Genomic DNA, 13,200 nt, shown 5'->3' on the forward strand with positions numbered 1-13,200 from the left:
GGTGGGTGGGTGGGTGTGGGTGCGCGCGTGCGTGCGTGCGAGCGTGCGAGCGTGCGTGCGTGTCCGTTCTTTGTAAGGTGAAATTGACAAGCGTTATGTCAGGTAGCCTAACTAAACATTATCTCACCCGACTCGACACTGCCTGACTGTATTGTTCCATATCAGTTATTGCAGGTAAAGGTATCCTTGAATATCTAGGCTGTGTAAACAGTGACCCATATGTGGGTCAACAGACCAAGCAAGCCGCGCGAGACCTGAAGTGGTCCGGCTATAGAACGTTCCACAGAGAGGAGATTGTGCTGCGTCATCGTGACTGGGGTTACAAGTTCTACATATATTCAGTGGCAACGGTGTTGAACTCATTGATAGACAGCATCACCATGACTGAGAAATCCTACACAACCAGTGAGTAAATACAGCTTTATATGTCACCGTGTTGTCTCACGTGATACCTATATCATCTTTGTAGTGATATTGAGTTACCTATTTCGTTGATTAAATGTTTCCTGTTTCACATATTCCATATTCCAGATTGTTTAAAAAAATCGGGGCAGATATGCATCGAGCCTGGTTTTGGCGATATGTTATTAGTTATTGACTCGCTATACATATATTGTGAAATAACGTCACCCGTGGGTGACTGAGTGTAATGTCGAAGCTGGTGTTTGGGTGACTTGTATAAAGTGCGGTCATGTTGTTGAAAGGTGAACTGGATGAGAGACTAAATACCCGCGTCGTACATCTTCTGATTACGTATGATTTGGGAATTGTGATTGGGAAGGTACGGTATAAAAAGTACGGACGAGGGAAATATAGGAAATATTTAACTTGGATCATCACAACTTACCCAACTGAATCATTCGCTTTTGAGGAGAGGTGGGATAGCCTAGTGGTTACAGTATTCCTTCGTCACCCCCCAAGACCCGAGTTTAAATATGGGAACAATGTCTGAAGCCCATTTCCGGTGTCACCTGCTATGATAATCTTAAAATGTTGCTCAAAATGGCATAAAACATCACTCTCTCACATAAGCGTTAACTATATTCATTATTTTCGTGGAGTACTACACCTTATTTAGCTCGATCTGAGCAACTCTACCTATGCATAGCCGGTCAAATGCCACAAATATCGGGTCGAGTTCAAAGCATTAAATAGGGGGGGCAGAGAATGTTATTAATATTGAGCTCGTGCGAAACATGCGTACATGGATTCGTTACAGAACTTGTCATGGAAAACAACATTTCTGAAAAAAAAAACCAATGACTATAATTGAATTGTTTATACAGCCATTTGATATCTATTTTGGTACTTTACAACGTATAGACGTCAGTTACTTTCACAATCAGATCCACTGTCGCATTCACTCTCTACACCCAGTTGCTGCTGCCGCTCGCTGTATAAAAGCCCGAATGTGAAACATTAAACAACCCGTAGCTTCTTTTTTAAAAAAAGTTAGGGCATTGATGGCGTCTTCTCGATGATGAGATGTCAAGCAGAAGCCTTAACTCACATGCTGACAATCAAATGACAAAAGTGCACCCCTTCACAATAATAGATCCAACCAGTTGTGACACGGCCATGCAATGCATTAGTATTCAGTTGATCAGGTCAAGCTGAACAAGTTGTAACCAGTTCTATATAAACCACAAACTTTCACTACACCTTCATGTTACTAAGGGCTCTATTTTTATTGGTCAGTAAATGTAATATTCTCAGTGAAAAAAATAAGGAAAATTGAATTGCACATTACCATTTGGAAAATCTTACTCTCTTGGGCAAGTGGCATGTTTGAAAAAACTTTTAAACTTGCTTCCGACTTCGAGCAATTTCTTCAAAATAATCGTCTACAGCCTTCCGGGCGCCGGTTCCAAACCACTTTTCAGAACTAACAGGGCATGAAAATTATTTATTCCAACAGCATCGCTATTTTGAACCAGTGATGTGGTTGAATGCATTACGTGTCATGTGTGTCATGTCACAGATCCTTGTGTAAATTGTATATTGGTTGTATGGACTATTAATTGCTTTTGTGTATCACAGCATCTGATGTACAACAAATTCCTTTTGGGGAAAATAAAGTTTTATTATTAAATAATATTCATAAAATTCTCCATACTTTAGCTGGCAAGTTTGTGGAAATATAGCAAACTATTGTGATATGGGAACAAAGAAAACACAACATAGATTACTGGTGGCGTTATTGAATTCAAAATATTTTAGCCAACAGAAATGTTTTTTTAATATGGACTTCAATTCTTGTCTGAACAGAAAAGAGGTTCTGGTGTTTAAGTTTTTAAAAAAAGTTGTTTTGAGGCTCGGCGTTTGCTACAATAGAAAATTAAAAAAACTAATAAACCCCGAAGTAAAACAAACAAAATAAATGAAAGATTTGCTGACAGACCCATGTAGGCATCATGATCAAAGAAAAAAAGGTGATATCTGTAAACACGAAGCATATTTGATTTGTGACACTCAGAGAAAAGGAAAGACCATAGTTGTCCAAATCAGGACATATATTGTGGAAAATCTTCCCAGACAACATCCAGGGCATATGGGACTCCATCAGTTCCAGCGAATGCTAATATCACAGCTTTTTGACACTGGCATTGTCTGAGTCCCTGTGAGCCATTTGTTGGAACAGGTGCTATAGAAATCTTAACTGGTTCATTATTACCAGATGTCATTGTAGCGGTCGAAAGTATATCACGATCTTTTGGTTGCAGCGTCTGCCTTCCCGCCCCTCAAGCCGGGCAAAATAAGAGTCTACAGCATGAGGTTTTGCCCTTATGCTGAGAGGGCGAGATTAGTTCTCCATCACAAGAATATTGAGTAAGTATGCACCGGAGATTATGCCTCTATACAGAGAGAGAGAGGGAGAGAGAGAGAGAGAGAGAGAGAGAGAGAGAGAAAGAGAGAGAGAGAGAGAAAGGTGTGTGTGTGTGTGTGTGGGGGGGGGGGGGCGATATTGTAACATAGGATATGAGACCATAAAGAGCGTGGTCCATGTGAACAGGACCGTAGAGATTGCATAACGTCCATTTGCTGAGAGATCGGGACTGGTTCTAGAAAACAGGAACATAGAGAGAATACATAGTCAATGATACGTGTACTCTCACAGGTCTTGACTGAGAGGACCTGGTTATAGAGAAAATGAAAATAGTGTAAGTGAACATCCGAGGTTCCGTCAGTTTGCTAAGGAACGAGTTTAGGACCACCGTGTAAACATCGCAAATTATGTCCCTTTGCTGAAAGATCAAGACTGGTTCTAGAATATAGGAACATAGTGCGAATACATGCTCGTGGATTCGCGCATATGCAACGAGAGTGACACAAGATATACAGGAAACGAACATAGTGTGCATAGAGCATGACTATTTCCAGAAAATATCGAACTTAGGGTGAGTGTAATCTCGATATTATACCGTATGCTGAGATGACGTTCCTAAGAAGATGGTGTGAATATATCCTCTGTTGTCGCACCCATGCCAAGGGAACAATATTTTATTACAGCATTACACCTGTTTTATCAAAAGCGCAAATCATGATTATAATGTACTGATGATGAATATTGACTGAAAAGGTATTCAATTTTTCTCCCAGACATGAGGTAGTGAACATCGACTTGAAGCAGAAGCCATCGTGGTTCTTGGACAGGAACCCCAACGGCACTGTACCCATCCTAGAACAAGACGAAAAAGTGATCTATGAGTCTCTGATCTGCGCTGATTACGTGGATGAAGCGTACCCCAACAACAAACTGACCCCCACTGACCCGTACAGAAGAGCCCAGGACAGGATCATTGTGGAACTGTTCTCAAAGGTAATGATTCGGTTAATTGGAACTTGAATAATGCGAACAATCCACTCCATATTGAGGAAATATTATTTGTGTTACTCCAAAGACCATCAGTCAGTATTAATTATTGCAAATGACAGCGTTTTAGTAACGAAGTGTTCTTCAGATTTATCTTGGAGAAAACGACTGTCCCATTCGGGTATTGTACCGACATTAGTTGTGCTGTGTATTGTCCTTTTAAATCAAGCTATATTTTATTCTAAACCTTGGACGTTATAATTCTACATTCATCATTCCGATAGTCATGTCGTGCGTTTCCAGTCTGTGCGCGATCGAAATAACTTCATGTTCTTGTTCCAAGCTGTGATTAATGGTTGCGACTAGAACACGATTTATTTGTAAAATAATTAATAACAATATCTACAATAAACTCAAGAAACAATATTTTCATTGTCAAATGCTATTCAAAGTAATTTGCTCGTAAAGAGAGTAGAGACTGAGTGACTGCATGTTGTCTTTTTCCTAGCTTTGACCAGTCAAATCGCAGAGTGTCAGTTCTAAATTGGTGATTTGACAAGCTCGGTGAAAGACGAGCTACGGTCTGGGGTAAAAAAGCAAGCATAATTGTATCATGTGTTATATTCTTCCGGTCCAGGTACGCGCGGATCCTACCACGACTAAGGGACACAACCGGATATTCCGTCTCCCGTACTAGCATACTACTGTTGTACATTTCAGGTTGTGACCTTCTTTTACAAGATAGCTTATGGCAAAGAGGTCCCAAAGGAAGCTATTACGGGATTCCATGAGGCTCTGGAACGTGTTGAGAAGGCTCTTGCGAAAAGAGGGACCCCGTTCTTTGGTGGTAAGAATATATTGATAAGAATGTTATTTTATGAAAACGACTGGGCGGAAACATTGTGATTATGATGTCAGTTAACCCGTCTCATAATGCTTCAGCATGAAGGAAAATATCTGACGCATTTGAGGATCGGGGTCTTTTTACAGACATTAGTTTAGGCCAAAGGATACCTTTAGCAATTTGGTCTTGTGCGTCAGAATTCCTTATGAATTTTTACTGCAAGATACACCATTTGTAACGATGGTCTGTGATATTAATGATACTCTTGCTCAGGTAGGGCTTGCTGTTATCAATAATACGAAAATTTTGTTATCGATAATATCGCACATCAGTTTTCCTGACACAAAAATATTTTCTCAGAGAATATACATAATTCGGACTTTAATCAAGGTATACATCTACATTCTGTTCAGGACGCTGTTTTGTTAGTAATCCACGCATAAACATGTCACTACTTACCTGTGATGTGAAACGCATTAATTTCTCTCAGAAATGTTTCAAATTGGCATTTTTGGTCAAAGTTATCCTCAGGATATTCATCGGTATTTGATCGATAATTAGTGAACTCTATGTAATACTTGTATATTGATACTTAGCCCTATTGTCGGGTCATCGAGTGAAACTAGATACAGCTAGACAGCTAGAAACTAGATAAACAAACAAACATAACAACAAACAAGCAAACAAAAACAAAACAAGAAAAAACAACACACATTTATGCTTTTCAAACGGAGCTTTTGCTCAAATAAGATTCATACATCACATGTTTCTTATTCATTCCCTCCAATGATCAACCCGTTTTACTTCAGGCAGCGCTGTCCAGATGGTTGACCTGATGCTGTGGCCTCACGCTGAAAGGTTTGAAGCCATGGCCCAGTTGGTGAAAGAAGCAAATGTGCCAGCAGATCGGTACCCAAACTTTACCAAGTGGATCGAAAACATGGGGACAGTGCCAGCAGTACAGAAATGTCGCTGGGATACACCGTCACACATCCATTTCATTGAAACAGCCAAAGCTGGTAAACCAGACTATGACGTCGGACTTTGAATCTGAATCAGTATGTTCACAGAACCTTGCAGATGACCATATAATGGAGTGTGTAGCGCAAGTGTTATGTCAGAATCGTTCTGGTCTCACACGGCTACACGATCTGCACACCCTACAGTATAAGGAGCACTAGGCTGGTCAAGATGAAATCCTCCTATGATGAAGGTTTTGGGCCAAAGACGATTTGCTTTTCACACTTTAAAATTTACAGCATTACAAATCTGTCTTAACAACACAAGGACCTTGCAGGCATAGTTAAACAAGGCAACGAACATTGGAAGTATTACTTTGAACAAAACACCTAAAAGGTTATGCGTTTTATTACAGCTATCTCCTTCGGATTAGGGCATTTTGTGAGTGATATGTACTCTCTGATCTATAGTACATGCATTCGTGGTGCTGTGGATTCATCGTCAAGATGTATCTCCGGGTTTTCACATGAAGTGACATTCATTTGTCAGTGTAAGGTCGTTGCTTGTATGATGAAATTAATGAAAAATGATACCTTTGGAGCTTCAGATTTTTGTCTTAATAAATCTTGTTCACCGAATTTGGTATTAGTTTATGTCATTCACATGCTACGAGATGCACGAGGAGCGGACATGTTTTGTGTGGAGATGCTGAGAGGTATTACAGAGAAGGTAATGTACGAGGGACAAGAAATGACGGATAATCTGAAAGAGCAATGTTTCACGCCGCTTTTAGCAATATACTCTCAATATCACTTGTGGGGACAACGGAAATGGGTTTCACACATGGGGAATCGAACTCAGGTCTTCAGGGCGACGATCGCGAGAGAACACTTTAAGCACTTGGCTAGCCCACATGACTCACAAACTATACTTCAGGAGAGAGAAATAATTGGTTCTTTATCATTGTTGTACTGGTCACTGTCAAATATAACCATAAAAAGGTAAGTACATTCTGACATTCATTCTTTGTACGAGCGTGGAACACACAGTTCCATATACGATGTTTGAAACTCCGTAGAATTACAATCCAGCTACATTATTATTCTCCGATGGTCAAACACTTCAATGAAACGGCATCGAGTTCTAGGAATATGAAAAATTTGGCATCGAGAATCTTTTTCTTTGGAATTAGTATCAATATTAAGTATTTCAACGTAAATGCTACAGGATAATCCTAGGTAGACACACACCTGCAGTGAATATCTGGACTGTGCAAAACATTTACCAAACCAGAATGCTCAAGCCACACGAGAACTGAAGTGGACTGGCAACTGAATATTCCACAACGAGTAGATTGTGCTTCTTCATCGTGACGGGGATTCTGCACATATGGAACCGTGACGGAGTTGAACTCATTCACAGACAACATCGCCATTACTGAAAAAACCTACGCAGCCAGTGAGAATATGTATTTTTTCAGCATGGTGTCTCAAGTGATAGCCATGGCATTGCCATGTTTGTTGCAATAGAGGGTTACATATGTTGTTGATTTAATACACCAGATGCGCGTATTCCAGCTCAAGGATGTTTAAGCATGGCCTTTTCAACTTTTGGTCAGTTAACTGTGGCGTGTAGGTGATGAAATGTGTTTGTATACATGCGCAGTGTCCCGAGTCTTGGGGGGGGGGGGGGGGTCTGTTCACAGGTTTCTTCGGGGCATTGAGTCTGATTTTGTCGCTATGTGATTAGATATTGATTCGCTGTTGTGAAATAACGTCTAACGCCATAGGGGACTGAGTGCCTTGTCGGTACTTGCGTTTGGATGAATTGTATAGAGTGCGGTCATGTTGTTGTGGACTGGATGAGAGTCTGAGTAAATAACAGAGTCGTATTTTCTGATTTTGTATGACATGCAAATGGAACTGTGATCGAGTGGATACTGTTTAAGATGAGCGGATGAGGAACACACCAAGACTGAGCTGTACATATAAAGTATTTAACTCGTATTTAACTCGGATCATCACAGTCTACCCTACTGAATCACTCATTACGGGTAGCGCAGTGGCTAAAGCGTCATGTCAAAAACCCGGAACAATGTTTGAAACTCATTTCTGGTGTGAAGACAACACACTCTCACATAAACGTTCATTATATTCATTATATTTGTTGAGTTCTAATCATTGAGTGTATATATAATCTATATAGATATCCTTTGTATATTGCTTAGGGCCACGTGTTTTATTGGTCTGTTAAAGGGTTACATTCAGTGAATTATTTTCATTTTTTTATGTTCAGCGTTGCATATATCGTTTATGTTACTAAGGTCTAAATATTTCATGGGCAATTAAATGAAAGATTTTCACTGAAAAATGAAAGAAAATTTAATTATACATTAACGTCGTTCCAGTCCTATTATTTGTAAAAAAATAATATGCAGAATACTTTCCATATTTTCTAGCGAGCGTTGTGTGGAAATATGACAAAGCTTTGTTACATAGGAAACGAATAGAAATTCAGGAGTACTGTCCACTCTATGAAAAGAATTTAAGCGAAAATAAATGTTTTTGTAACACGCACTTTAATTCATGTTTGAGTCGGTAAAGAAAAGAGTTAATGAAACAGAACAAATTTCAGAGATTTGCGAACAGATCCATGTGGACCACAGGGGCTTGTAATGCTAAACCTTCCATCACGATATCTACTGTGACTACCTGGATCTTAGCACTATATTTCATTTATATAGCGCTAAGACCCCGCTAGTGACAGCACATACCTTGCTGGCACTTCTTAGCGTTACAAGCCCCCGTGATGTGGACGGTAACATGAAAAAGCAAACGGGGATGACGATGGTACGTATCTGTAAACATTAAGTCTAGACTGTCACTTGACTGACCCTCGATGATGTGATTTGTAATAAAATGTCATTTCTGCGGTTGTAAGAATATTTGGTTTCAAAGTCTGCCTTCCCTCCCCTCACCCCGGGCAAGATAAGAGTCTACAGCATGAGGTTTTGCCCTTTTGCTGAGAGGGCCAGATTAGTTTTGCATCACAAGAACATTGAGTGAGTATACACCATAGGCTGTGCCTCTGTACTGACAGTGAGGCAAATGTTACTGTTGGATATAAGAGTGTGAATACACTCCAGTGTTCCACAGCGATCTCGTCCTTGAGAGTAGAAGAATAAAGTGTGTATGCATCACAAACTGAGACTGGTTCCAGTGAGAAAGAATGCATTCATATGCTGAGAGAGCGAAACTGGTTCTAGAGAAAATGAACTTAATGTGAGTGAACACTCGAGGGTCCCTCAATATGCTTAGAGAACGAGATTAGGTCAAGAAAATAGGAACATAAAGTGTGTATACATCGCAAATTACTAGTATGTCCTGTTGTTGGGCGATCGAGACTATAGGAACATAGGGAGAATATATGCTCGAGGATTCGCCCTTACGCTAAGGGAGCAAAACTTGTCCTGAGGAAAATGGACATAGTCCATAGTCCACATTGATAAATACTTGAGGTTTCATCCAATGCGGAGTGAAGGGGTGAAACTGGCTCAAGACAACAGGAACACAGTGAAAGTAAACACTCGAATTCCGCCCCTATGCTGACAGGTCGAGGCAAGTTCAGTGAAATAGAAACATAGTGTAAGTAAACACTCGAGGTTTGGGCCCAGAGATCGAGACTAGTTAAATTAAAAAAAGAAACTTAGCGTGAGGACACACACAAGGTACAGTCCCTTCGGCCAAGACTTTGTTCCATCCCTTGAGAACATTTCGAACACATTAGCTGTTTTTATTAAAAAAAACAAACAAACAGATTTTGTATTTATGATGAATATTTTTGACTGAAACGGCTAGTTCATAACAAAACTTGTTTTATCAAAAACACGTACCATATTTATATTGCATTGATGGTGAACATTCACTGAAAAGTTTTTTTCCCAGACACGAGGTAGTGAACACTGATCTGCTGCACAAGCCATCTTGGTTGCTGGACAGAAACCCGCCCAACGGCACTGTACCCATCCTAGAACAAGATGACAAGTGACCTATGAATCTCTGATCTGCTCTGATTACGTGGGTGAAGCGTACCCCAACAACAAACTGACCCCCACTGACCCGTACAGAAGAGCCCAGGACAGGATCATTGTGGAACAGTTCTCAAAGGTAATAACTTCGTTAATTGATATTTGAATAATACAATCTGTCCATAAACTTAAATAACACCAGCAGTCCAATGCACATTCAAGGAATAGCGTTTGTGTTACTGTAAAAAAATCTTATAAAGACAACCTCACATTTCTAATTCTCAACGAGTGACGAATATGAAAACCTATCAAGCGACAGTACAAAAGTGACGCAATGTGCCTTCGAATATATCTTGGAGAACAAATGTCATGAGCTCAGGAGATCATATGATTTTCAATTTACCAGGCAGATTGGAGAATGCAATGTGAATTAACTCTTCTTTACAAACTTTAACTCTTAAACGTCCTCTCACTCAGTTATATGGCGGCAGTCTGTAAATAATCCAGCCTGGACCAGATAATCCAGTAATGCAATGGGGAATCGATGACGTGTGCCTGATCACCCGATCCCTTTAATCGCCTCTTACAAGTATGGGTTACTGAAGACCAGCTCTAACCCTGATATTCAAAGGTGCTGTTGTTTACCAAATGGATTGTAGTTTGTGTGTATGGGGAGATGAGAAATTGCTCTACGATGCTAGTGTTGATGACATATTTTAGGGAAATGTCTCATTGTATGTGTGACCTTATAGGGAACCTTACTCCCCGCAACGTGCCCAAGTATACAAGTATACTTGTTGTGTAGGGCACATAAATTAGCTCATACTTGCAACCGTCGAGAATCTAGTGTTACGGCCTGAATTTGTATATAATTCACTGGAAGAAAAGTGTCCCATCTCTCATCCGAGTGCTCATTTCAGGCAGTGCCCTTTTTGTGTAAGATGCCTTACCGCAAAGAAATGCCAGCGGAGGCTATTAAAGGACTCCCTGCATGAAGCTTTTGGTCAAGTGAAAAGGACACATGCAAAGAGAGGAGCCCTGTTCGTTGGTGGTAAGGATATCTTCGCCTATACTTGTCAAGGAAAACGATTATGCTAGAAATTGTGATAAGAGGTGAGCTGCGGATTAAAACGTCTGAAATCCACTTCATGGAGGGAAACACAATAATAAACATCGCTTTACGGCACATTTACTCCAATGGACGTAAGTCTGTCATACCCCGAAACGAATATATCCAAGAAGGCTTATGCATTTCTAGAATGTATGGCAAATCAAGGTTACCACAATTTCATGAAAATGGATTATATCATTTCAGAGGCAAGAGATTGTTCATAAAGAGGCACTAGGTACTTTTTAGAAATGTTAATTAAGAAATACAGTTCGCTCTACCGCCATGTATAGTGTAATACAGCACACGTTTACCCTGAACTAGCCAGAACAAAAAAGGTTAAGCCTATTTCAAAATACGATGTGATGCTGTGGAAAGGCTAGGCTAGCATTATTCGGAAGACCAATAAATATTTAAAGAATATTCATCTAGTAACAGATGTACTGATATATTAATCATTTGTATTGTATTTTCAATTAAAGGACATGTTGTTAAGGTATGATGGTACTGCTTTTTAAAGCAAAACAACTATCCGTATCCTGTTAATACAATACTTTTAAACTGAGGTTTCAGTTCAACGATCATGTCACCATAGAACTGTTACTTCTGATTTCCACTTTTAAAAAGAAGGAAACGGGAAAAAAGGTACCTTGTTTAAGTAATAAGATAATTTCAATAATTGTTTGGCTTTTGAAAATCACTGAACCAAATTAGTTTTTGAAAAGAAAATCCTCTCGGAAAACCTTTACTGGCAAACTATACTGGGGGCGCTTAACATGTTGTTCTAAGTATTACAGTTAAGTACAAATGCTGCGATTTAGTTACTGTAGGGGGCTGTGTTAGTCGATGACAACTGACATGCATCATAACGTTGGTTACCAAGGATACATTTGATCACGAGGAAGCAGACGAGAATTGCATGGTAATGTCAATACAGTGTGACGTCATGCATGAGATATACTTCATCGGCTGATGAAATACTATCGGCCCCTTTGATATTTTAGCGAAACATCGTAGAATTTATATTCGGAAGTTGATCCTTATCAATGTCTTCTACTTACATTTCAGGCAACTCAGTTCAGATTGTTAACATCATGATTTGGCCCCATTTCGCAAATCTTTCGTAAGCCTAAGATCTCGTAACTTTTCTCGTAAGACTCTTACTTCCTGTGTTAGAGCAAGAATACCAGGAGAAAAGTTACGAGATCTTAAGCTTTGTGAAAAGGGGCCCTGCTAGTGAAGGAAGCGAGAGTCACGGTTGATACCCGAAGTTTACCAAGTGGATTGAAATCATAGGGAAGGTACCAGCTGTCAGACGTGTACCTGGGATACACCGTCATCTGCCCATTTCATGGAAACAACCAGAGATGGAAAACTAGACTATGACATGGGAGTTTGAATGTGCATCGTTACCATGCCCGGAATGATTAACAACGACATTAATCTTATTGTTATGATGACAAATGATACCAGAATTAATTTAATATCGATATAATAGTATCGCTTATTCGCCATATGATATTATACTGAACAGCAAAAGAAACACAATTCTCGAAGAAAATGAAATCTCATAAAACGTAAGCCTTCATCTTTACGTTTTCTGTTTAAAAAATAAGTTGTTTCTTTTGCTGATCAGTATATTTCACGCGGCGTTAAATGTCTTTACCGAATGCATTTCGTGATATCCACAAAAATGTGTTATCACCATAACGATAATATTATGATTAAAAATAAGTACTGACATCAGTAAACTGGAAACAAATGTGAAAAAGTGTCGCTCTCAATTTTTATTCGGTAGAAAGGTCTTCGGCCAACGTACAGTGTTAACATATGAAATACACTAATGGGTTGCTGTCAAACAAATGAATTGAGTAAAATTAACATAAGTTGAGATGGACAGTAAATGGGTTGGATTATCATTTTGAAGAAATTGTCTTGCTATAATAACCCAGTCATACTGATACAATATCATTATGACCGGATTAATGCAGTTAAAGCTGGCATGGCTTCGATATTTTGCTTCCAACTTCACAATCTCTGTTGTCGCACCTTCTCATTCAACTAAACGTGGTGTAATACAATAACATAGTGAAGTCCTTATTCGACATAGCAACCTTCTAAAACGAATATCTTCATGGTCAACTTCATCTGCTCCTGTCTTGTCTGAAGCTACCGCTTGGGGGTTGGTGCCATGGTGCTAATGACGTCGAACTTTCAAGGACAAACTCTCCTCGTGCGACGCGCTCACTGACATGCAACCTGATTAAAATCTCATCCTACTTCTAACAAACGCAGAACCAAAACCAGTCAATTACAGGTCACGCTAACACAAGCAACCACTAACCACATATCAGGACCACAGTATCTCCACATTCAATGGAATTACATTTAGGGAAATACTTTGCATTGTCCATGAGAAGTGTTACCATGCACTATAAACCTTTATA

General features: G+C 39.6%; 1 protein-coding gene and 1 pseudogene across 1 annotated transcript; both read left to right on the forward strand.

Annotated features, from left to right (window-relative positions):
• Positions 1-218: 218 nt before the first annotated feature.
• Positions 219-6,256, forward strand: LOC137258062 (glutathione S-transferase omega-1-like). The gene is made up of 5 exons (XM_067795610.1): positions 219-405; positions 2,724-2,829; positions 3,601-3,820; positions 4,535-4,661; positions 5,468-6,256. Exons 1-5 carry the CDS (start codon positions 381-383, stop codon positions 5,704-5,706), a joined length of 717 nt encoding a protein of 238 aa, XP_067651711.1. The 5' UTR covers positions 219-380; the 3' UTR covers positions 5,707-6,256.
• A 2,202-nt stretch (positions 6,257-8,458) lies between these two features.
• Positions 8,459-12,152, forward strand: LOC137257465 (glutathione S-transferase omega-1-like; annotated as a pseudogene).
• Positions 12,153-13,200: the final 1,048 nt, after the last annotated feature.

Source organism: Haliotis asinina, chromosome 12 (assembly GCF_037392515.1).
Source record: "Haliotis asinina isolate JCU_RB_2024 chromosome 12, JCU_Hal_asi_v2, whole genome shotgun sequence".
Taxonomy (NCBI): Eukaryota; Metazoa; Mollusca; class Gastropoda; order Lepetellida; family Haliotidae; genus Haliotis; species Haliotis asinina.

Bases quoted from the DNA above. Each gene is read 5' to 3' on its own strand.
- LOC137258062 (XM_067795610.1), top strand. From the start codon at position 381: ATGACTGAGAAATCCTACACAACCA. The intron at 2,830-3,600 runs GTAAGTATGCAC...TTTTTCTCCCAG, and splicing joins CTCCATCACAAGAATATTGA to ACATGAGGTAGTGAACATCG. The intron at 3,821-4,534 runs GTAATGATTCGG...TGTACATTTCAG, and splicing joins TTGTGGAACTGTTCTCAAAG to GTTGTGACCTTCTTTTACAA.